Raw genomic sequence first — 24,883 nt, forward strand, 5'->3', positions numbered from 1 at the left:
TTACCATTATGCAAGAACTTTATTCTCAGTTTATAAAAAGGTCCACCATACAAACATCAGAAGCAAGTGGTTGCTATTAGAGATAAAGTTACTGCCAAGTGATTTTGCTAGGAGTGTACGGAGTGTATGCTCATTAAGGTTATAAATTAACTTTCATAGGCTTCCCATAGCAAGATCTGTGCCATCCCAGTTGGTGAAATCCAAATGCTACTGCAGTCCCCATGAGTCCCAGCAGTGCTATTGAACTAAAGTTACCATATCTTCTCTTGCTAGGATCTAAAGAGGGAACACAAAGGAATTATGAATTTCAGTTAATAAAAATATAATACAAAAGTTATTAAAAGAAAAATGCTGGCTTAACCTTCAATGTTGAATGATGACTAGTTGACCATTAGACAAAGGCAATTTAGGGACACGCAACTACTGGTCTAGAAATACAAACACCCTTCAAGTTGTGAAACCAAAGATTAGGGCAGAAGAGCTTTATAGGGTCTACAGAATGCTTTTAACCCTATAAATCAAATTGCAACATGGGAGGAGTGTAAATTAGCAATCTTGGGCACATTTGATATTAAGACAGAAAAGCTTGGTCCGTGTGTTATACTTTGAGGAGGAGAGTGATTGATTGGAGCAGATGTTGTAAGAGGTAAAACATTTCTTAGCACTCTGAAATTATAAAATGTGACAGATATTCAACCCGGATGTTTGAAAATCCCTTAGTGCACTAAAACAGATATGCCATCAGCCCAATAATGCTTGAAAGCCCCTGTAAACACAGGATGTCTTAAAAGCTCCTAACCTTTGTTGGATTTTGCATTGGCAAACTAGCAAATTCTGTTTAACTTGGACAATTGTGAAGATTGGGATCCCAGACGGGACTCCTCTGCTTCGGGATCAGTCAAAGAATCAACAGAATTCAGTCTGTGTAAAGCAAAGTTAATTTAATAAAGTAAGGCAGCCTGACTCAATTCTGTCCAGCAACACACAGGTTAAAGCTTCTGTGCTATATGAAATTGCACAATAAGCAATTATGTTTTTCAAAAATCAGTACAGCCTTTATTATAGTTGTTTGGACTTTTTTTGTAATTAAGGCGACATGATTGGATTAGCCTAATGTCAACGATGTTTCCTGGGAAACTGTTCTTGTTTTACTCTATCATCCCATGCTAGCAGTTCAAGGTTAGTTCGAGTGGTCAATTAATGATTCATAATTCATTTTATGAAAACTCTATTGTTTGCCTTTTCTATTACAGCTAATTCAGCAAAGCAGCAATGTAGGTTCGCAAAGTCAAATCATAACTTGCAACCATTTTGGAGGAAGAGGAAGTATAGCATTCTTTGGCTGCCATCGAATTGGATTAATTTGATCCATGCCTTCACATTTATGATGTGATCATAGAATGATCAAAGGGGGCAAATAAGGATTCAAAAATTTTAGGTTTTTAATGACAACAAAATGGCTGCAAGTTATGATTTGACTGTGCACCTACACTGCTGCTTTGCTGAATTAGCTGTAATAGAAGATAAGGCAAACAATAGAGTTTTCATAAAATGAATTATGAATCATTAATTGACCACTCAAACTAACCTTGAACTGCTAGCATGGGATGATAGAGTAAAACAAGAACTGTTTCCCAGGAAATATTGTTGACATTTTCCCTGGAGCGGAGGCTGAGGAGTGTATAGAGGTTTACAAAATTATGGGGGGCATGGATAGGGTAAATATGCAAAGTCTCTTCCCTGGAGGGTGGGGAGTCCAGAACTAGAGGGCATAGGTTTAGGGTGAGAGGGGAAAGATATAAAAGAGACTCATGGGGCAACTTTTTCATGCAGAGGGTGGTACATGTATGGAATGAGTTTCCAGAGGATGTGGTGGAGGCTGGTACAATTGCAACATTTAAGACGCATTTGGATGGAAAGGGTTTGGAGGGATATGGGCTGGGTGCTGGCTGGTGGGACTAGATTGTTTTTAACCTCGTTGTGATTTTTAACAATGACTGCAGATGCTGGAAACCAGATTCTGGAATAGAGTGGTGCTGGAAAAGCACAGCAGTACAGGCAGCATCCGAGGAGCAGGAAAATTATGCGACTTTCTCCCCACCCTCCTTCCATTTCTCTCCACTCTTCAGGCACTCTGCCTGTTTTCCTGATGAAGGGCTTTTGCCAGAAACATTGATTTTCCTGCTCCTCAGTTGCTGCCTGAACTGCTGTGCTTTTCCAGCACCACTATTTTAAAAATCACACAACACCAGGTTATAGTCTAACAGGTTTAATTGGAAGCACACTAGCTTCCAATTAAAACTGTTGGACTATAACCTGGTGTTGTGTGATTTTTAACTTTGTACACCCCAGTCCAACACCGGCATCTCCAAATTGGGACTAGATTGGGTTGGGATGTCTGGTCAGCATGGACGGGTTGGACTGAAGGGTCTGTTTCCATGCTGTACATCTGACTCAATTATAGTTGATTGGACTTCTTTTGTAATTAAGGCTGCACTGATACTTGAAAAACAAAAATTGCTTATTGTGCAATTTCATCACTGAGCACAGAAGCTTTAACCCGTGTGTTGCTGGACAGAATTGTCAGGCTGCCTTACTTTATTAAACTGATAACCTTGCTTTATACAGACTGCATTCTGTTGATTCTTTGACCGATGTCAAGGCCAAGGGGTCCCACCTGGAATCCAGATCTTCAGTTGCAGTGTCTATGGAGTGCTCCATATTCCTACAACCCTTCAGGGAAAAAGCATCAAGAAAAAAAAAACTGCATATTAGTCTATAAATTAATGAGCAATATTATGAAGTGTTAGAGAAAAAAAAAAAGTGGGATTTTAGGTGCATGCAGTTCAGTGCAAAACCTTAATCAGGCCCAGATTGACCAATGTGCTATTTCAGAGAGGCTTTTGAAACTGTCTCTGATGAAGGTCCTTTTGTTTCCTACTGAAAATTAATTGGTTAGTTATTAAAGACGTAAAAATTTTGGATGTGAAGTTTTTTGAAAGAGGAAGCAAAGCCACTGAATGGATGGAGACTGAAAATTAGAGGAAGAGATTGTATTCCAATTGAAACCAGTTAGGAAAGGCCAATGAAGGCGAACTTTAAGTTGTTCAACCTGGCTCTAGGTTAGCTCTTCATATTTGCTCAGTTTGACACAAGGTAGATACACAACGGCTTCAGCAGGAATGTGTGGGAGACTCAAATGGAGAACGTGTGGGAGTTCTCCATGTCTCACCCCCCACCTTGAAGTCAGCCTACCTCCAGGTGAGGCAGGGCACACACACTGTAGGTGCCAGTGGTATAACCACCATTCTTCTATATACTCCCAAGCTTTGAGCCTGAGAAACCTAGCCATGTCATTGAAAGTTAAATTGGAGGCTGCCAGTCTTTGATATTTAAATTACCAATCTGTATCCCTTCACCTGCCTCCTGCTCCTGGGTTGAGATCAGATTGACTTTTCTTCTCCATTTTAAACCTCTGATCTAGATAAGCACTTGCTTTAGCAGTTAAAATTAATCCCAGTGTATTTTAAGCAGTACCTTAAATATACAGTTTTGAAAATAAAAGCAAATTAAAACCATTGTAGATGTCCTCATTAAAGTGTATTTTTACTTTTAAAAGAGTTAACACTGAGTTGTTTCTTCAGCCGATTTTACCTTATGCTGCTAAAAAAAAAGTTAACTTCGTTCAGGAGAATTGCTAACTTTTTAGCTTCCCTTAATGTTAAACCCAAATAAGACAATTATTAGGAAATCAAAGTGCAAGTTGTCATTTCATCCTGTTGAGCATGATTAGTAAATGTCTACATTTCAAAATGATGCAGAAATGAAAGCAGTTTGTTTTATACACTTTGATTTAGGATAAAGTATTTACCTCCACTGGAATAGCCATGTGCATAAACAAGTCTTCCAATTATCCAAATTCCACCGAGTGTACTTGCCAGTCGCTTTTTAAAAAAAATACAAAAACACCATTGGTAAGATTCCCTGAACTTGGAATACTTGACAGGACTGGACTACAGACAAGCACATGTAAAGTTACTGCTTATAAAGTAGGAAAGGGTGCACTTTATTAGCCTCGTGTTAATTTGAGACATTGACCAGAGAGATGGTCAAAATAGGTCCACTGGTGATAGGTCTCCTACTTTCTTCACCAATATTCCCTCTTTAGCCAAAACCATGAATTAACTTCTTTAGTTGTACATTTGCTTTTTGAGGTATCTTGTGGTAGTAGCTATCCTGATGACAGATTCAGAAATATTTTGGGGGGAAAAAAGAAAGTCTAGCATGGGGAGCAAGAGGGCTACTGTAGCTCAATTAACTGTGACCTCAGTTTTGTGTTTGAGATTCTTCGTTTGATTTCATCTAATATTCCCTGTATACATTAACAAGATTCTCTATTCTGGATTGCCATTTGTAGCTAGGTGTGGCAGTGTGTAGCACAGTAGAGATTTTTGACTATATTTGTTTATTTAGCAAATGCAAGTCTCTTAAGCAAAGTTCTTATTCATTTGAGACTCGGGCATTGCTAGCCGGCCAGCATTTATTGCTGGTCTCTAGTTGCCCTTCAAGGTGGTGGTGAGCTGCCTTCTTGAACCTGTACAGACCACATGCTGTAGGTTAACCCACAATGCCCTTAGGGATGGAATTCCAAGATCTTGACTCTGCGATCTGTGATATTTCCAAGCCAGGGTGGTGAGTTGTTTGAAGGGGAACTTGCAGATGGTGGTGTTCCCAGTGTACCTCTTGCTCTTATCCTTCTAAGATGGAAGTGGTCCTGCATTTAGAAGGTGCTGTCTAAGGATCCTTGGTAAAATTCTGTAGTGTATGTTTTAGAAAGTAGTAACAGCAGAGTGTCAGTGGTGGAGGGAGTGGATGTGATGCCCAAGAAATGGGCTGCTTTATCCTGGATGGAGTCAAGTTTCTTGAGTGGTACAGGAGCTGCACCCACCCAGGCAAGGGGAGTACTCCGTCATGCTCCTGATTTGTTCTTTGTACATGGTGGATAGGCTTTAAAACTGCGACAGAGGTTCCATGTACAGAGGAAACTGCTCGAAAGAACATTCAATTTCTCTACAGTAAGTTATTTTAAGGATTTGGTCAGATTCCCTTGCACAACACAATGGTTAATAAGAGGAAAATCTAACTCTGTTTTGGTAATGCATTATTGTATTGTTTAAACATTGTAAAATTGAAGAATCAAAATAGATTGTTGGTCTAATTTAAAATATCCATACATGATCAGATTAAAAATACAATTTTTTTGATGTGAAAACCTTCTGTCAGATTTTCTGTTTATTTATAATTAATTGGGAAACAGGAACATTAGCTCTTATCAGCTTAGCACCTTTGTTTAAACAATGAAGGTTACTTAGCAAGATGCATTTTTCAAAACCATGCATGTGAGGAAAAGTTTTCTTTTGATCATCATTTAAGAAATTGTAATGTTACTTACTGGACGGTGTATTCCACCGACTGCCAGAAAGAATAGGAATGCTGGATATGCTTCTAGTCTAAAATATTTAACAAGAGAGAAGAACTTATTACAGTTGATTCCATTCCATCTTTTACAAAGTAAAAGTCAGACACAGGTAAAATGTTTGAAAGTGACTAATTGCATCAACTCTCAAACAAAAGATCACTCAACTTATAGATGGAGCTAAATTCAAACAGTTAACCAGATGGAATTTCCTGTAATCTCTATCTACAGGCATCCTGTGTGGGGAGGGACAGGCAGGTCAGAGGGCCTGCTCCTAGGTCTGGCTAAAGTGGCAGGTAACGGTCGTGTAGGGGATTGTTGCACCTGACAGGGAGAAAAAGTGAGGAATGCAGATGTTGGAGGTCGAAGTCAGAATGTGGTACTGGAAAAGCACAGCTGGTCAAGCAGCATCCAAGGAGCGGAAGAATTGACGTTTCGAGCATAAGCTCTTGATCAGGTATGCAGTCTGCACCTCTTTTGCAGTCATGTCCCACTTGGGTGCTCCCTGGCAGAGTAGAGATCTTCAGAGACTAGTAGGGGCTATGGTGTATCACCACCATTATTTGAATTTAGTAAGTTTCCATTTCCTTAAAATTAATTTGTCAGCTACTCATTTGTATTTTGTTACAATCCCCCACTGGGAGATGTTAAACAAGAAATAAATGCTAACTGACCTCAATAGTTTAGTCAAGCCTTGCATACCAGCTATGTAGAAAAGGGAGGCAATTGCATTAAAAAGCAATATTTAGTGCCTGAAGACATTAATGTAAACGGAGTTCTAGAATATTGAAGGTGTCAACAAACACTGGAGAAACTCAGGAGGTCCGACAGCATCATCTGCAGAGAGAAACAGTTAATGTTGAGAGTCTGATATTTTCAGAGTTCTGACAAAGTCATATCAAACTCAAAAATCCAGTCTTTATATCTCCAGCATACTAGATTTGAAATAAAAACCTCACTTTTTTGCTTTTTTTCCTGATAAAATTACACCACTTGCTGGAATTTCACGCTCCAAATAGAAGTTGAAATTTTAAGGACAAAAAAGAATCTGTTCAATTTTGGAACAAAGTCTAGGTTAGCCGTTCATTAGTTGAACCTTAGTTTCATGCAGGCTAAAGAATAAATGGAGTCTTTTTTAAAAAAGCAGCAGCTTTGTTACAGTAGCATATAAAGGAGAAAAAAACTGCAGGTGTTGGATGTCTGAAATAAGTGCTGGAGAAACTCAGCAGGTCTTTGTTATAACACTAGGCAGGAATGTCAAGTATTTATCCATTGCAGTCACTTAAGTATAAACAATTTGTAGTCTACATATGTGTGATCAATCTGTTTAGAGATGTTATTACACACATCTGACTTGAATGTTTGAGCAAGGAGCTCAGAGATAGAGACACTCACCATGCAACAAGAACCTCCATTCCTTTTTATTAAAAAATTTTTTTTTTTTTTAAAACATTTATTTCAATTAATCTACCACCAAATTGCCTACGTCTCTAGTTTAAACATTTGGTGAAGTAAAAATGTATGCCACCTCTCCCTCCCCCCAACAACAAAGATAGGGTAGGAAGACTTGTAGTCTACTTTACTGCATTCCCTTTTTTAATCCTAATTAAAAATAATACAGCGGAGGAGAAAGCCAGTCAGTCAGGTTAAAAACTAGGTGATGTGCAGTTGTGACCGAGTGGTTAAGGCAACACACCCAAAATTAGAGGTGGCTCTGCTCAGGTTTGAATCCTGCTAACCACGTTTGTCTGCTTTCCTGTTTTTGAGGCTCATGAGACAGTGGTAGGGACACTACCTCTGGATCAGAAGGACTGGGTTCAAATCCCACCTGCCCTGGAGGGGTGTTTATTTTTAATGGATTATTATTTTTAATGGATAAGTTAATAACTTGATCAAACAGCAATGCAAAGCCCAACCTTCTGCTCTTTCACAAAATTTTTTTCCCCAGTTTATCTCTTGGTCAGTTTAAAAGGCAGTGCAAACCAAACCCCTAACCATTCATTGCGTCAAAAAAGGTTGTGCCCCACCATATGATTGCTGATTGTTAGTCGATCATAAGTGTTTCTCTGTAAATCTGTGCTCTTTGTTTACTGACCCCTCATCTTTTACAATGTTCAATATTTATCAATTCTGGACGATACAAAAACTCTTGTTTTGCCTCCCACTTCAATCTAGTTCCAGACCTTGCTGTAGCTCTTCAAATAGTTCCCCGGTACTAGACTTTTGACCATCTTTCCAACAAAATGGCTCACCTCCCTTTCTTATTTTGGAACTTCAGCTCCCTTTCCATGAGACAAATATCTTTCTGAAGCCTGTTGCTATTTTCCTCATGTCTTTCATCTTAAAGTTTTAATATTGTAGCCTCTAAATCCAGTACTCAAAAACAGCGCAGTCAATACTGAAAACAGCCAAGAGGTTCAAAACAAAAAAAAAAATTCAACTCCAATTGGTTTGAGATCCTTTGGTAATTGTGTTTTCCCTTAAATGTGTAGGCATCAACACTTAACAAGTGTGATACTTCAAACAGAGTTTTGAAATCCATATAGTCACTAAATACAATGCCATTATTAACACCTCAACAAAAATTCACATCAAATACAACGTCATAAGTACTGCCAAGAACATTTGGTGCCATTTAGTCTCTACGGCTGCTCAGGTTATTACTACAATGCAACTTTACTGTTCACGTTGATTTCCCCAGGCTTACATTTCTACCTTATGTGGGCCATTGCTAAGACTGTAACATTCTTCCACTTCCAAACACTACTAGCCAACAGATTCTTCACCGGTGTGCTCACTAAAGTTGAATGTCCCATCACTACATGTTCCTGAAACTTGAATTACTTGGTGACACTGCCTTCATGGTCATGTGGAGTGCTAAACAAACACAATAATGCATGGTCACTAGTTGACAAAGTTAGTTTATAACAACTAAAAGGGAGCAATTCTTAACCTTCAAGAATTTTGCTGTTCTTACAGATCAACTTAAAACAGTTGAATTACATGGGGAGGAGTCTTGTAGAGGTGTGGGCGATGGAGAGATTTGTGGCAAATTTGGAAGAGAAGGTTGGCAAGCCTGCTACAGTCTCCACTACAGGAGCATCCCACTGACTCTTATGCTTTGAGGGTTCTCACTATGCAGGATGAGTTGTCAATCAAGGGGGTTCTTGTTAGCTATTGCTCAACTCGCTTTATTAATATAAACAGAAATTGCTGCAAAAGCTCAGCAGGTCTGGCAGTATCTGTGAAAGAAAATCAGTTTTAACGTTTTAGGTCTGGTGACCCATTCTCAGCTAAGGAAAGGTCACCACACCAGAAATGTTAACACCGATTTCTCTTCGCACATGCTGTAAGACCTACTGAGCTTTTGTAGCAACTTCTGTTTTTGTTTCTGATTTACAGCATCCACAGTTCTTTTGGTTTTTATTTCGCTTAATTAATATTCAGCTTCCTGGCTTACCAAACAGGGTAAATGTTGAAAAGCTAGATTGGGTACCTAGTGAATTCAGCCCAGCACTTGTCCCTAATGACTGCCCTTTGTGTGTGACCAAACAGCATCACGGGTCCACAAGTACAAGCTGCACACATCCCTCGTCCATTGGCATTTGTGAATACATCATGAACACATTAGCACCCCTCTGATCTACTTGCTGAATACATGTTTACATTACACTGGCAGCTAACATTGCGTGTAGGAACAGGAACCTAGTTTATGGATTGAACCAGGCTGTAACTCAGGACTTGCTTGTTCTCTTTGTGCTTGTAAATGTAGTAGCATTCCTGCCTACTTATACAGCACAGAAAGAGTGCCTTTAGTCCAGCTTGTCTGCACTGACCAGGCATCCTAAACTAATCTAATCCCATTTGGCCCACATTCCCTCTAAACCCTTCCTATTCATGTACCCATCCAGATGCCTTTTAAATGGTGTAATTGTATCAATCTCCACCTCCTCTGTTCCATACACACATCACCTTCTGTGTAAAATGTTGTCCCTTTTCCCCCTCACCTTAAACCTATCCCTCCAGTTTTCCTAACCTGGGAAAAAAATCTTGGCTATTCACCCTATCCATGCCCTTCATGATTTTAAAAACCTCCATAAGGTCACTCCTTAGCCTCCGATTCACCAGGGGAAAACAGCTCCAGCCTATTCAGCTTCTCCCTATAGCTCAAACCCACCAATCTCAAGAACATGCTTGTAAATCTTTTCTGAACCCTTTCAAGATTAACATCTTCCTTATAGTAGGGAGACCAGACTGAACTCTGAAAAGTGGCCTCACCAATGTCCTGTACTCAATGCACTGACCGATAAAGGCAAGCATTACCTTTACCACCCTGTCTACCTAATACTCCATTTTCAAGTAACACTGAACCTGCACCCTTGGTCTCCTTGTTCAGCAACACTCACTAGAGCCTGATCATTAAGTGTATAAGTCCTGCTATGGCTTGCCTTACCAAAATGCAGCGCCTTACATTTATCTAAATTAAATGTCATCTGCCACTCCTTGGCCCACTGGCCCAACTGATCACAGTCCCATTGGACACTGAGATAACCTTCTTTACTATCCACTACACCACCAATTTTGGTGTCATATACAAACTTACCAACCATACCTCACATATTGACATCCAGGACATTTATACAAATGATGACAATCAGTGAACTCAGTAGCAATCCTTGTGGCACACCACTGGCCACAAGCCTCTGGTCCGGGAAAAGAAAACCTTTCATTATTACTCTGTCTCCTACCTTCAAGCCAATTTTGAATCCAGTTTGCTAGGCTCTGTATCATACCTTGGGCACTTTGGGCCAAAATACTATCAGATTGCTCTACCAATGTGCTGTTTTGCACAGGCATACAGACCTGCTGCTTAACTTTGATAGGAATTTGTCCTGGGGTGGGATAAACAGCTTCACATAGGCACTCGTACATGTCAATCTAACACTGACACCACGTGCCAACCGTAAATACACTGCATGTATAATTCAACCACATGGTCCCTTCAGAAACTGGAGGGAGCTAGTTCCCAGTCCAGTCAAGGGTGGTTACTGTTTATTGAGACTCCATGTCTCAATAAACATGGGTGGGTGGGAGGAGGAGAAAGAGGGTGTGAAAACGAGGCATTTGCAGAGCTGGGGAAAGAATGATGACTGGTTGGGCTAGAGATGGGATGGGCTTAATGGCAGGTGAATTTGGAGGGGATATTGTGGGGAGAAAAGAGGTTGAAGTTTTCAGAATGGCAGGCCATGGGAGAGGAGTGCAGTGAAAATGACAGCCATTGTGCCTTCTAAAAGGGTACCATATAGGATCGAGGGGAGTGTCATTGCGCTGTTCTACCAGGAGAAATGGAGGACAGTCATGGATAAAGTTCAGTGTGGTCTTCATGTTTTGGGGAGGGGGCTGGAGGCAAGAGACATGATGTTTGGAAATGTGCTGTTGGGATGGTGCAAGATGAAACAGGGACATGAAGGCACTGGGACGTGAGGCACTGGCAACCATTTGATGGTGCCCACTGTAAAGCACATGTTGAATTTGTCTAGTTGCTTGCATGGATGTGACATTTCCCCACTTGACCATGTAGCTTTAGATGGTGGTGATTTAGAGAGAGCATTCACAATCATGGAGCTATGGACAGGTAAACTGTAATGGTTTAAAGAGTGAAAGGTTGAGAGATTGGGGTTTGTATGTGCAGGGACCATCAATCATATGAGCTCTGTGCAATATTACAGTGAAGGGCAAATCTGGATCGCTTGGTATGGTGCGTGGCAGTCTTTCAAAGATGGCCTGAGTGCCAGGGTTTCTCCTCCATTTCAGAGGACGGGAGAGTGGCTTTTGGGGAATGGTATGGGACAAGATGGTGCCAGAATTAGACACAAGGGGCACTACATGGGCAGTGTGGAGAGTCAATGTGGCAAATTTGGTGAGGAAAATTCACTAGGCCACATGGTGAAAATCCTTCAAAGAAGAAAGACCTTCATGCAACTCATACCTAGCCAACAACAAAACAAAAATCAGTTTAAAAATTGCACAAATCTTAAACATTGTATAAATTATAAACACAATTAAGCAACTTCTTCCCAGGGTTTGACCTTCAGCTGGGAACTTTTAATTGCCCTTTTGAGATATAAAAAGAACAGATGCAAAATTGTGGGAACTGAGCGTGTGTAAATTACCGCTGATTCAATCACACTTACGTATTTTGGTGAGCACGTTGGATACAGTTGAATAAGTGTCCATTTTCTGGATCGTCACTGTACATCACAGGATACTTAATAAAGAAAAATAACGTACATTGTTAGAACAGAGGATCCTCAAACGTTGCTATTTAGCGCAGGAGAGACCATACACAACCAAACTGCATCTAACATGACCATAAAACACCTCAGTGTGGGAGGAGGCCGTTTGGCTCATTGAGTACTTACCAGCCCTCCAAAAAGCATACCACCCAAATCCAGTCCCTTACCCTATCCCATATCCCTTCATTGACCTGGCATGGGATCATTCATCACCACCGATTAGCCACCGCCCATTGGCCACTGAAGATGATTCACCACTGCGAATAAGTCTTATATTTTGAATATTGGTGGTAGCGTTTACTTGTTTTAATAACCATTAGTATATAAATCGGGTAACGGAGCAGAAGAATAATTTCTTTTGGCGGATAGTGGTCAAGGAAGTAATCGTATAATATTTGGTAGGGAATTTTGTATACATTTAGCAGAATCGATCACAAAGCTAAAAAAAAGAGACGCAGACGATAGAATTTTTAAAAAATGGTTCTTGAATATAGTGAAAGAAATTGTTTGGAATATATTAGAGGAATAGCGCATAACTATCAAATGAACTAAAATTTCATTGTTTAATATTAAGGTGAGATTTTACTGCCATTATAAAGATTTTTAAAATATATTTCCTTTTTCTGGTTAAAGTTTGTAACTCATTTTTGTATGTAAACCAATGATTTATTTTACCTTTTTTAAAAAAAAATCAATATGTTGTATGTAGTTGTATAAATAAAGGGGACTGAGAATTATGAAAGAACAGGCGGGAGGGAAAACAATCAATACATATATATATACTTCCAGCGGCGAATAGTCTCCAGAGGTCAAACGACCCCAGTGGAAAAAAACGCTGGAGGAGAACTGGCAGAGGCTAATCATCGGCAGCAAATTTGCCGTGGCGAATCGCCACCAACCCACATTTACCATGGCTAACCACCTGGCTAACATATCCCTGAACACTACAGGCAGTTTCAGTATGGCCAGTCCTCCTAACCTGCACATCTTTAGACAGTGGGAGGAAACTGGACCTGGAGTGAATTTTCAATTGGGATTTTATTAGACTTATTGTTGCACCCAAACATGCAGAAACACTGTGACAAGTCTATACCAATTAAAAAAAAAGACGTTTTACAGGAAATAAATCTGGCCTTTATTTACTTTTTGATTCGTTTATGGGATGTGGGTAGTGATGGCTGAGCCAGCATTTATTGTCCATCCTTAGTTGCCCAAAGAGCAGTTAAGGCTCTATCACAGAGCTGTGGATCTGGAGTCAGATGTTAGACAGAGTAAGGATGGCAAATTTCCTAATCTAAAACAGGACATTTTTGGGCGGACGAGCAAGGCAAGGAAATACGCAGTGAACAGTAGGACCTGAGGAAGCACAAAGGATTAGAGCACAATATCCTTGAAGGTAACAGGTCAGATAGACAAGATGGCATTTGGGATTCTTTCCTTTATTATGAAAGGCATTGAATGCAAAGGCAGAGCTGTATTAGATCTTGGTTAGACAATAGCTGGAATACTGTGAACCATTCTGGTCACCACACTACAGGAAGGACACGATTGCATTGGAGAAGGTGCAAAAGAGATTCATCAGGAACGTTACCTTTGCTAAAGTGGTTCAGCTTTGTAGAGAGACTAGATAGGTTAGGGTAGTTTCTGTAGAGCAGAGAGGGAGGGACCTGATTGAAGTGTACAAAATTATTACAGGCATAGATAGGAAGAAACATTTAAGACGAGGACAGGGTTGGAAGTTAAAGGAAGAATCTTTTCTGAAAGTGGGTAGAGGCAGAACCATCATGCCATTTAAAAATAATTTAGATTGTCACTCGAAGAGGCACAGCAGGCAAGGCTATGGGCAAAGTGCTGGAAAATAGGAGCAGAGTAGTAGGTGCTGGTGACTGCCATAGACATGATGGGCCAAACAGCCTCTCTCCATGTTGTAAAACTTGGGGAGTTTATTGGTGAACCAAAGGGGCTTTTATAACAATTGCCAGTGGTTACATGGTCACCATTAGGCAAACAATCACTACTTTTGTTTTTGGGCAGACTTTTATTGAATTTGGAATTCCACCATCTGCTATGGTAGGATTTGAACACAGGTCCCTGGAACATTGGCCTCAGATTCTGGATCACTAGCCAGAATGCCACCAGCACCCCAAAATTACCTAGCTTACCTTTTGTGACAAGTGTAGTGGGTCATTAATTTGTAAAAGCAATGACATCATGACACAGTCATAGAGAAGATAATAGCAAAGTACTGATTTGGCAATGTGTCTGGCACCTTTACCTCACTCACTACAAGTTACTAACTGATTTGTATATTTATAATGTAATCATTCTTTCTGCAAACTCTGGCTCATTGTAACTGAAGGGCTAGTATGCAAGTAACAAACGTTGCTGAGCATGTTCACGTGGTTCATTTGTTTGTTTTCTAACTCCCTCATATGGGCTACATATGCTTCCTCTTGTGGGATTGTCTAGGACCAGATGGCCTAATCTCAGCGTAAGGGATCACCCATTTAAGACCATAAAATATAAGAGCAGAATCAGGCAAGTCAGTCCATCGAAGTCTGCTCCACTATGACTGATATGTTTCTCAACCCTATTCTCCTGCCTTTCCTCTGTAACCCTTGATCCCCTTACTAATCAAGAACCTCTCTGTCTTCAACAGACTCAATGACTTGGCCTCCACAGCCTTCTATGGCAATGACTTCCACAGATTCACCATCTTCTGGCTGAAGAAATTAGTCATCTCAGTTCTAAAAGATCATTACATTTGAGGATGTACTCTTGAGTCCTCGTCTGTCCTACAAGTGGAAACACATCCACTCTATCCAGGCCTCTCTGTATTCTGCAAATTCTCATTGAGATCACCCCTCATCTTCTATAATCCAGAGTCCTCACCTGCTCCTCATAATGACAAGCATTCATTGTCAGGATCATTCTTGTAAAGCTCCTAGACCTGCACATCTTTCCTTAGATGCAGGGCTTACAATATTCCAAATGCAGTCTGACCAGAACCTTGTACAGCCAAGCATTACATTCCTGTTCTTGTATTCTAGTCCTCAAAATAAATGCTAACACTGCATTTGCCTTCCTAAATGAACTTGCAAGTTTACCTTAAGAAAATTTTGAACTTGGACTCCCATTCCCTTTATACTTCAGATTTCTGAAACATGTCCCCATTTAGAAAATGGTATACACCTCTATTCTTTGTAAGAGAGTGCAGAACCTCACAATTTATGTCAGAGATGAGGAGGAATTTTCTTCTCTGAAATCAATCTCAATCAATCAATCCTGCAGAAGGCTATTGAGGCTTGGTTGTTAAGTATAGTCAAGGCTGAGATAAAACAGGGATAGTTATCACTACTCAAACCAAGCTTTGGAACATCTGAAATTTAAGTTCTGCGACAGCCTTATGCAGTTCGGCCTCTTCCAACTGCTTTTCCTACCTTTACAGCTAACAAAGTCCTACCTCATGAAACCTCACCTCAATTCGCACCTTGCTGATTCATCTCATGTTGTCACAGTATGAAGTGTGCACCATAACAGGAAATGTTTTCCACTCTTCTTCCAAGTCACATTCAAATTTACATTACATATTCATTCTCACACCCAGACAGAAAGATAAACATGTAGGAGTTTTTCTAAAAAAAGTTGAAGCAATGCTCTATTCCAATCCTTTCCCCATAGTTTCTAAATTGACAGGAAGGGTCCCAGGTTTATCAATCAAATCAGGATTAAGTTTCAAGTAGAAGTTCAAACTTTCCAGGCAAATTCAAAAGATGAGTTCTTCTTAGCCAAACATGTATCAGTTTATGCAAATAGAGCATTTTCTTTTGCATAAAAACAGTATGGACATCACTCACTGTCACTAAAAAGTTTATTCACACACAAATCAAATGCTCTATTTGGCTCAGGAAACATTGAACCAACCTGTTTTTAAGTATTTCTGCGTGTTTGATGTTGATACACAAAGTATGACTAAGTTGAGACTTCTGTATTACAACATCTGGGATTCACAGAATAATCATTCCCAGCACATAATCTTCTTACAAAGTAGATTTGCCACTGGAATCTAAGGATGTAGAAAGCTGTAGCTACAGTATATTCTTTTAAGGCTTTTCTCCCTCTCAGTTTGGGAGAAGATTTGTAGCTCGGGTGCTCGTTGTTGTGGTTCTGTTCACCGAGCCAGGAATTTGTGTTGCAGACGTTTCGTCCCCTGTCTAGGTGACATCCTCAGTGCTTGGGAGCCTCCTGTGAAGCACTTCTGTGATCTTTCCTCCGACATTTGTAGTGGTTTGAATCTGCCGCTTCCAGTTGTCAGTTCCAGCTGTCCGTTGCAGTGGCCGGTATATTGGGTCCAGGTCGATGTGCTTATTGATTGAATCTGTGGATGAGTGCCATGCCTCTAGGAATTCCCTGGCTGTTCTCCCTCTCCTTGAGAAATATGGGTGTTCGAGTGAGACTAGAGCTAGACAACTACAGAAAGCAAAAACCCAAGCAGTACAACACTCCTGAGCTAGAGACATCCCACATGAGGTCAGGATATAGTGGCTAACTACTGGGAGGTAAACCAATTAGATAATGATTTGGAGGTGTCGGTATTGGACTGGGGTGTACACACACCACCAACTTATAGTCCAACAGGTTTATTTGGAAGCACTAACTTTCGGAGCACTGTTCCTTCATCGGGTGATTGTGCCCCTTTGTTAAACAAGACCGATCACAGATTGCCTTTAGCTTCTCAGGACTGAATTCCAACACAGTTTGTAGAATTCCTAAAAGGATGGGAGTGAGATGAGGCAATATGCTGGTTATTCTTGCTCACCCTCCCTTTCCCACTGGTGCATCGTCTAACTTTGTTGGCAGTCAGTGAGCTACAAGTCAAGCAAAGCAAACAAGATTGAAAGATCAGAGGGTCCAATTATAAATGACACAGCTTACAATTATACACCAAGGTTTCAAAATCACTGTTGAGAAACCACAATACAAAAATGTAACCAAGGTTAAGAAGTGTTACTGTGAAAAGGCTGAGTGGAAAAGCCAGGTGACATTACAGATCACACACAAGAAAGTCAACTGATCAAAGATGAATGGCATAGCTAAATGTGCAATTTGACTAAAAAAATGTAATTAATTAAAATTTGTCAAGTCTTGTAAATCTTCACATCATACGGCTTGTTCAAATATCCTACACTTGAACTAGTCAATAACTCAGTTAGCCACTGGAATTCAGAGAGCAGTTGGAAGATATCTTGGAGTATCGAAGAATAAAGGAATTGTTCAGAGTAAAATTAGGTGAAAGGTTTTCGAAATTAAACAGGATAGGCTTCAATTTGTCATTTCATCTTTGCCAAGCCATGCAGCACACACCACTTATACCACTCTTACATCAGACCTGAAAGGCTTTCAAACGGCCTCTCTTACTTTGTCGGACATCTTAAGACATACCGAGGAAAGGTATAGCAGACAATGTATCAAACATATCTTCATTGACAGAAATTGCTTTTTCAGTAGGAACCACAGGTAACTCCAGCCTGTAATGCTCCTTGGCATAAACTCACCTCCACTTTGTACTTCTTGCGCGCTGCCGAAACTTTGAAAGCAAGGTAACTGACCATGACAAAACTGGCAGCGCCAGTCAGCACCACAGCTCCATACTCTTTGGAAAGTACCACCATTTTTTTGGCCCTTGAAAGAAAAACAAGAGAAGAGGGAAAAAAACATATATTTTGTTCTGGCGATAAATATATATCTTACCAATTGTCCCAATTATGTCCATGTCCTGCCCCCTCACAATTAAATTAGGCTTTCAACAAGACCTTCAAAAGGCAAAACAGCCAAAATACTACAATTCCTCTCAGAAACCAGAGTCTTCCTCATCAGTTTAGTAACTGAGGACTTCAGAGCAGGAGCAAACCCTTTGACTCATTGTGTTCTTATTGGATGGCAGAACAAGCTCAATCAGATGAGGCATTCTTAAGGCTACTTTTCCATAAGATGAGAATTCCACCGACTAAAGGACTCTCGGATAAAAGATTTCCCATCACCATCTTAAAAATAAGAGGTCTCTTTTTCTAAAAATTATGTCCACCAGTCCTACTCTCCCCATCTGTGAAACATCCTCCGAGCATCCACCCATCAAATCCTGTTGGGATTTTATATACTTCAATAAGATCATCTCTCATTCTAAACTCCAATGGGTAAATTCAACTCCTCTTCATAAGGTAAGTATACATCCCCGAAATGGGTGAAATGAACTTTTCCCTCCCAGATTGCTTCTTCCATGAAAAGTGGATGAGGATGAAGATCAAAACTGTACATGGTATTCCAGATACACAGTCTCACCAAGGCTCTATACAGCTGCAGTAGAATTTCAATACTTTTACATTTCATTCCCTTTGCAATAAATACCAACATTCAATTTGCCCTCCAAATCACTTGCTGTACCTGCATATTAACTTTGACCCACTTACCTGGACACCCAGATACCGCTGCAATAACTACCCATTTAAATGGACCAGATTTCATCTAGAAGATAGCATCTCTGACAGTGTAACACTCCCTCAGCGTTGCACCACAGGTTGGGCTTTGTTTTTTTCTTCAGATGGTTTTGATTGTGAAACTTGGAGATTTAACCCAGAGCCAAGAGTGCTAACAACTGAGCAGACAGAGGGAAGACAAATTAAGGGGGAAGAAAGGAGAGACTACCAGTCAGTCAGTCAAACTTCCATCAATGTTGAATCCAGTTATTTGGAATGAATTTTTGAATGGCAACATAGGTCTTGTTCATAGGTAAGCAGACGTTCTAGGAGGAAATGAATGGAAAGAGGTTGCCAGATAATCCACTGGCAGAGTCCACTGGGTCAATTTTGAGAAGAATGAACAGGATAGAAAGGAGAAGGGGAAAATAAACGTCAAGTAGGGAAGGCAAGTAAGAATAGAATGGGACAGTTTGTGTTTTTGCTGATAAAGAGCTAGGGTCCCTTGAGAGAATACCAAGAAAGTCACAGACAATAGCTGTAGAACCATCCAAGAGGAGGTCAAGTCCAGGATGGCAGCAGGAAAAACTATGATCAAGGAATACACACACAGCTTGTGGTACAAACAAAACTGAGCCAGATCTCCTGAAATGGGAAAAACAAAAAGATGTGTGAAGAAGAAGAAGAACAGTAGGAGGCCTAAAGAGGCAAAAAAACAAAATGGAAATAAAATTCAAAGCTTTGGAACAGGAATGTCAGCCAAAATGGAATGAATGTAAGGAAAAATTACATAGTGAGGTTAGGATAGCAGCTATACCCGGTAATAAACAGGGACAAGAAGGAAAACTATTAGAGGGAGCTCTCAATGCATTAAGGCAATTACCAGCGGGGGGGGGGATTCTGCTTGGAACATTGATAAACTGATATCATCTGATTTTTAAAATAGGCGTTGGAATGATGAATATGGGGAGAGGGGGCACACAAATAAATTCTTGATAGAATTTGAAGGGTGCTGACAGATGATCAAAAGATTTTTTAAAAATACACAAACTGAATTTCTGATGGAGCCACCAACCCTGGCCACCAGGGGAAAAAAAATATCTATAAGTATGTTGCAGACTTTGAACTCCCCATTAAAGTGACATTTAGACTGATCGATTATTCTTTAAAACCAAACTGTATCTCCAACTTCCGATGACAATTAAAGGTCAACAATATTTCAGCACCAGGCTTGCTAGTGATCAAAGATTAAAAATTAAACTGATGGGCATATTGACCTGCCAAATCGGTTAGTATGCGTCTAAACCAACAGTGCACTGGACACTTTGAAGTCTTCACCTCTTATATTTGTGGGAAGAATGAATAAGATGGGGAACTGTGAACCTTTAACTGGGAACAAGGCACATCAAAGGGTAGATACCACCAAACCAATTAGCAGCTGCAGATGTTTCATGGCACATTCAAAGCTGTATGCACGATGGCTGAAGACTTTAACAATTGACACAGAATTGAAGGAGATGAATTCCCCCCCCAGCCCCCCCCACATTAAGCACAGTAGCAGGTGGGGTTTAAAGACAAGATGCAAATGTTGAGATGTACAAAGATGTGGTCAGAGATGATCAGATCTGTTGTTAAGGGTATGGGATGGAGGGTCACACAAAAGAGTGAAGTTGACAGGGTTAGTACAGGGAGAACAGATCAAGAAGGACAGGACAACAGTGAAAAATCAGAGGACTGGGAAAGTGAATTGCATGGAGGCCAACTTTGAGTAACAATAGAGGCTACAGACTGACTCATTGTAAAAGCTGAGGGAAGGAAGGAAATCTTGGGCAGAAAATTGTGATGGGCATGGGATTAATCATGTCTAGATCAGAGTGGTGCTGGAAAAGCACAGCAGGTCAGGCAACATCCAAGGAGCATGAAAATCGATGTTTCAGGCAAAAGCACTTCATCAGGAATGGAGGCGGGGGGGGGTGGCGGGGGGTGCTGGGGAGAAGGTAGCAAAGAGTACAATAGGTGAATGGGGGTGGGGATGAAGGTGATAGGTCCGAAGGGAGGGTGGAGCAGATAGGTGGGAAGGAAGAATGGCAGGTTAGACAGGTCATGAGGATGGTACTGAGCTGGAAGGTTGGAGCTGGGGTGAGGTGGGGGGGCAAGGGGAGGGGAAATGAGGAAACTGGTGAAGTCTACATTGATGCCCTGGGGTATGAAATGTTCCGAGGCAGAAGATAAGGCGTTCTTCCTCCAGGAGTTGGGTGGTGAGAGAGGAGGCCCAAGACCTACATGCCCTCGGCAGAGTTTGGAGGGGGGGGGGGGGGGGAGGAGGAAAAAGAGGAGAAGATGAAGTATTGGGCCGCAGGGCGGTGGGGTTGATTGGTGCGGGTATCACAGAGATGTTCCCTAAAAGTGCTCTGCGATGCAGCGTCCAGTCTCCCCAATCTAGAGAAGACCGTATCGGGAGCAACAAATACAATAAATGATATTGGTGGAGGATGTGGAAGGCTCCTTTGGGGCCTTGGATGGAGGTGAGGGAGGAGGTATGGGCGCAGGTTTTGCAATTCCTGTAGTGGCAGGGGAAGGGGAAGGGGGGGGGGGGGGGGGTGGGTGGTGGACCTTACCAGGTAGTCACAGAGGGAACAGTCTTTGCAGAAAGGAGTGGGAAGGGAATATATCTCTGATGGTGGGGTCCGTTTGAAGGTGGCAGAAATGTCGGCGGACAATGCGGTTTATGCGAAGGTTGGTAGGATGGAAGGTGAGGACCAGTGGGGTTCTGTCCTTGTTGGAGGGGTGGGGTTTGAGGGCGGAGGTGCAGGATGTGGATGAGATGTGTTGGAGGGCATCTTCATCCATGTGGGAAGGGAAACTGCGGTCTCTAAAGAAGGAGGCCATCTGGTGTGTTCTGTGGTGGATTATAGGATTAATAGTGGGAAGGGGAGAAAGGAAGCAGAACATGACGAACTCTGAAGTGGATAAAAGGTGACAGGTATGTTGTGGAAAGAGATAGAGATGAGACTTATATTTAAAAATCTCAATTTCCATGGAGAAGGCAAATTGTCATATACTCCATTAAATGCATCATACCCTAGCCCATAGCATACTTAACGAAATGAAATCATTACTTTTATTGAGGAAGTGAGTAAAACAATCAAAATTTGTTCATTTTGTTACCTCTAAAAAGTGTTTCAAGCCACACAGAAAAGGAGGGAGGGGAGCTGTGCAAAGTACAGACAACATTATCAATGACCAAGTAACTCAGAGATAATCTTAACTCAATTCTTATCTCAAGTCAAGCATTAGCTTTATACAAAATGGTTGAGTGAAAGGAGACTGGAATTTGTCCACTCACACAGGAAAACTGGGTGGAAACTATCCATTTACAAAAGTCTCAAGTATAACTCATGCAGAAAATAATCAAGAAACCTATTATCATTCATATCAGGGGGACTGGAGTACAGGAATGCAGAAGTTAAGCTGCAGTTATACAAAAGGTGTGATTAGAGCCCACTTGGAGTGCTTTGAGCAGATCTGGGCAGCACACCTTAGGAAGGATAATATTGGAGGGAGTACAACATAGGTTTGCAAGAATGATGCCTGAATCTTAGGGGTCATGACGAGAGATTATACACTTAGGCCTGGTTCTCTAGAATTTTAAAAAAAGGTTCAGTTATCTGATTGAATTCATCAAGACATTAACAAAAAGACAGTGAAGATAAAGATAGACTATTCCCACTGGTTGGGGAATTCTAGAATTCGAGGCATTGTCTGAGAATTAGCGTCTGATAATTCAGGAAGCACAGCTACACACAAAAAGGTGGGAAAGGCTTGGAACTCTTCCACAAATGGCAGTGGATGCAAGATCAGTTGTTTTAAATCTGAGATCAATACATTTTTCTTCAAAATGTATTAAGGGATATGGGCCAAAGGCAGGTCTGTGGAATTCGGCCATGATCTCATTGAATGGCAGAACAGGCTTTTGAGTTGGGGTTTGCAGAAGGGTGGCAGAGACAGTTCATGAACCATTTCCTCAACAGAATGATAGCAAAATCCCAGCATCAACCACTCAAGCCTTATGGCTTTAGAAGGCAAGTTAGTTACAGCCCTGCTTCCATATATGACAGTTGCACCCCACTCTGACCTTGTCTGTCCTCAGCATTTCGGAAAGGCAAATCTGGATAGAATATACACTTAACAGTAAGTTCCTGGGGAGTGTTGCCAAACAAAAAGACCTTGGAGTGCAGGTTCATATTTCCCTGAAAGTGGAGTCGCAGCTAGACGGGATAGTGAAGGAAGGAAGTGTTTGGTGTGCTTGCCTTTATTTGTCAGTGCATTGAGTATCAGACTCGGGATGTCATGTTGCAGGACATTGGTTAGGCTACTTTTGAAATACTGCATTCAATTCTGGTCTCCCTGCTATAGGAAGAATGTTGTGAAACTTGAAAGGGTTCAGAAAAGATTTATAAGAATGTTGCCAGGGCTGGAGGGTTTGAGCTATAGGGGGGAGGCTGAATAGGCTGGGGCTGTTTTCCCTTTAGCATCAGAGGCTGAGAGGTGACATTATAGAGGTTTATAAAATCATGAGGGGCATGGATAGGGTGAATAGCTAAGGTCTTTTCCCAGGGTAGGGGAAGTCCAAAACTAGAGGGCATAGATTTAAGATGATAAGGGAAAGATATATATTTTTAAAAAAAAGAGACCAAAGGGGCAACTTTTTCCACACAGAGTGTGGTGTGTGCATAAAATGAGCTGCCACAGGAAGTGATGTAGGCCGGTACAACTATAACATTTAAAAGGCATATGGATGTGTATATGAATATGAAGGGTTTAGAGGAATATGGGCCAAATGCTGGCAAATGGGATTAGATTAATTTAGGATATCTGGTTAGCAAGGACAAGGTGGACCAAAGGATCTGTATGACTATGAAATTTCAGTCTGTAATAACCAAGTTCAGGCTAGGATAGTTTTTAAAGAATTCTGTCTTTAGAAAACAAAGGATTTGGAAACACAAACATATTTCCACATGCGGGGGAATTCAAAAGCCAGGGTTATAAGTACAAGCCAGAAAAGTCACTAATAAGTGCAGAAGGCATTTCCTTACTTTAAAGATTGTAGACCTCACTATCAAATCCAGTGACCGAAGCAAATAACACATGATTCGGGGGAGCTAGATGAGAATGAGTGATCAATACAAATCTAAGAAATAGAAGCAGGAATAGACTAGACTGCCATCAACTAGGTGAAAGTGAGGACTGCAGATGTTGGAGATCAGAGTTGAAAGTGTAGTGCTGGAAAAGCACAGCAGGTCACACAGCACCTGCAGAATAGACATTTCAGGTGTAAGCCCTTCTGATAAAGGCTGCTGTCTGTCCTGCTGTGCTTTTCCAGCACAACACTCAACTGCCAACAAGCCTGTTTCAGCATTAACCATGGCTGCATCAACTCCATTTTCCCAACCCTATTCCCATTGTGCCCAACCATTTAAATCTACTTCTGTCCTGAACATAGTCAGCATAGAGCATCCATGTCTCTCTGAGCTGAGCTTGTATCAGTCTGTAATTAGCAGCCAGCTACTTTAACACTATAATGCCTAGCTCTACAATCTCTTGACATTGAAACCAGCCTCTCAGCATCCGCCAGGTCAAATACCTTTCTGAATTTACACAACATGGCACTATTCCTCATTCTTCCAAACGGAGGTGAATGCAGGCCCATTCCATACTTAACCTTCAACTCAAGACAGCCCTCAAAACAAAAATCAATCCGAATCAACATTTGTTGCCCCACCTCTTAAGGTACACAACCTTCCTGAAGCGAAGAGTCCAAAACTACACATTGAACTTACAGGTGTGGTCGAACCCAAACTCATTACAATCGGAGCCAAGATAAGGCTCCCCAACCGCTTAAATGTTCATTCTTATTCTGCGTTTTAGATAGTCTTGAATCCCTGCTGAATTATCTCCCACAATCCTTAATTTGTGGGAGGCCCTTTTTAAAAAAAAATCCAATTACTCCCAAACCCAAATCACCCTGTTAACAACACCCTAAAGAAGAACCAAATAAAATGGTCAAGCACAAAGGGTTCTGGTGAAGGGGACAGTTGGAATGGGATGGGAGAGGGCGGAGGGTAAAGCCGGGCATAAACAATCCGCTTCAAAGGGCCTGATGGTGCATTCAATGTAAGAAAAGGGAGTATCAAGAGCTAGTGGGCAATAAAAGCCTAATTTAAAAATCAACATTTTGACCTTGGGTTTGCGGGAGGGCGTGAGAGACAGTTTACGAACATTTCCCCAACAGAATGACAGCAAAATCCCCAGCATCAACCACCCAAGCCTTATGACAGAGAGAGAGAGAGAGAGAGAGTTGCACCGCTTCATGTGTATGGCAGCTTCGCCCCAGTCTGACCTTGTCTGTCTTCGAGTCAATTCAATCCTGTAATAGCCCAGTTTTCAGCTACTGCTCATCCCTTCTCCTCCTAACACCCCCAAATATAAGCGTACGTACCCGAGTTACTGCGAGGTGCTCCTACTCCTGCCTTTGTCTTAGCCCGAGTCTCCACTCACACGAGTCAATCAATTACAAAGCCGGGCGTTCACACAGACACAGCACAAGGGTGGTTTGGAAAAGGCGGATTGCGGAGTGC

The 24,883-nt window shown here is 41.2% G+C and overlaps 1 protein-coding gene across 1 annotated transcript; it reads right to left on the minus strand.

Moving 5' to 3' along the window:
• On the minus strand, positions 1-24,883 carry mgst3a (microsomal glutathione S-transferase 3a). Its single transcript, XM_072573587.1, has 6 exons — positions 24,745-24,883; positions 17,328-17,454; positions 11,671-11,744; positions 5,453-5,510; positions 3,872-3,944; positions 1-276 (listed from the first exon to the last, which is right to left on the minus strand). Exons 2-6 carry the CDS (start codon positions 17,442-17,444, stop codon positions 140-142), a joined length of 459 nt encoding a protein of 152 aa, XP_072429688.1. The 5' UTR covers positions 17,445-17,454; positions 24,745-24,883; the 3' UTR covers positions 1-139.

The sequence above is a fragment of the Chiloscyllium punctatum genome, chromosome 7, assembly GCF_047496795.1.
Source record: "Chiloscyllium punctatum isolate Juve2018m chromosome 7, sChiPun1.3, whole genome shotgun sequence".
NCBI lineage: Eukaryota > Metazoa > Chordata > Chondrichthyes > Orectolobiformes > Hemiscylliidae > Chiloscyllium > Chiloscyllium punctatum.

What these genes read in the sequence shown, in the direction of transcription:
- mgst3a (XM_072573587.1), bottom strand. Translation starts at nt 17,444, where the DNA reads ATGGTGGTACTTTCCAAAGAGTATGGAGCTGTGGTGCTGACTGGCGCT. An exon ending in CAACGTGCTCACCAAAATAC is followed by an intron (nt 5,511 to 11,670) that starts GTAAGTGTGATT and finishes TAAATATTTTAG; the next exon opens with ACTAGAAGCATATCCAGCAT. An exon ending in ACATGGCTATTCCAGTGGAG is followed by an intron (nt 277 to 3,871) that starts GTAAATACTTTA and finishes TTCCCTCTTTAG; the next exon opens with ATCCTAGCAAGAGAAGATAT.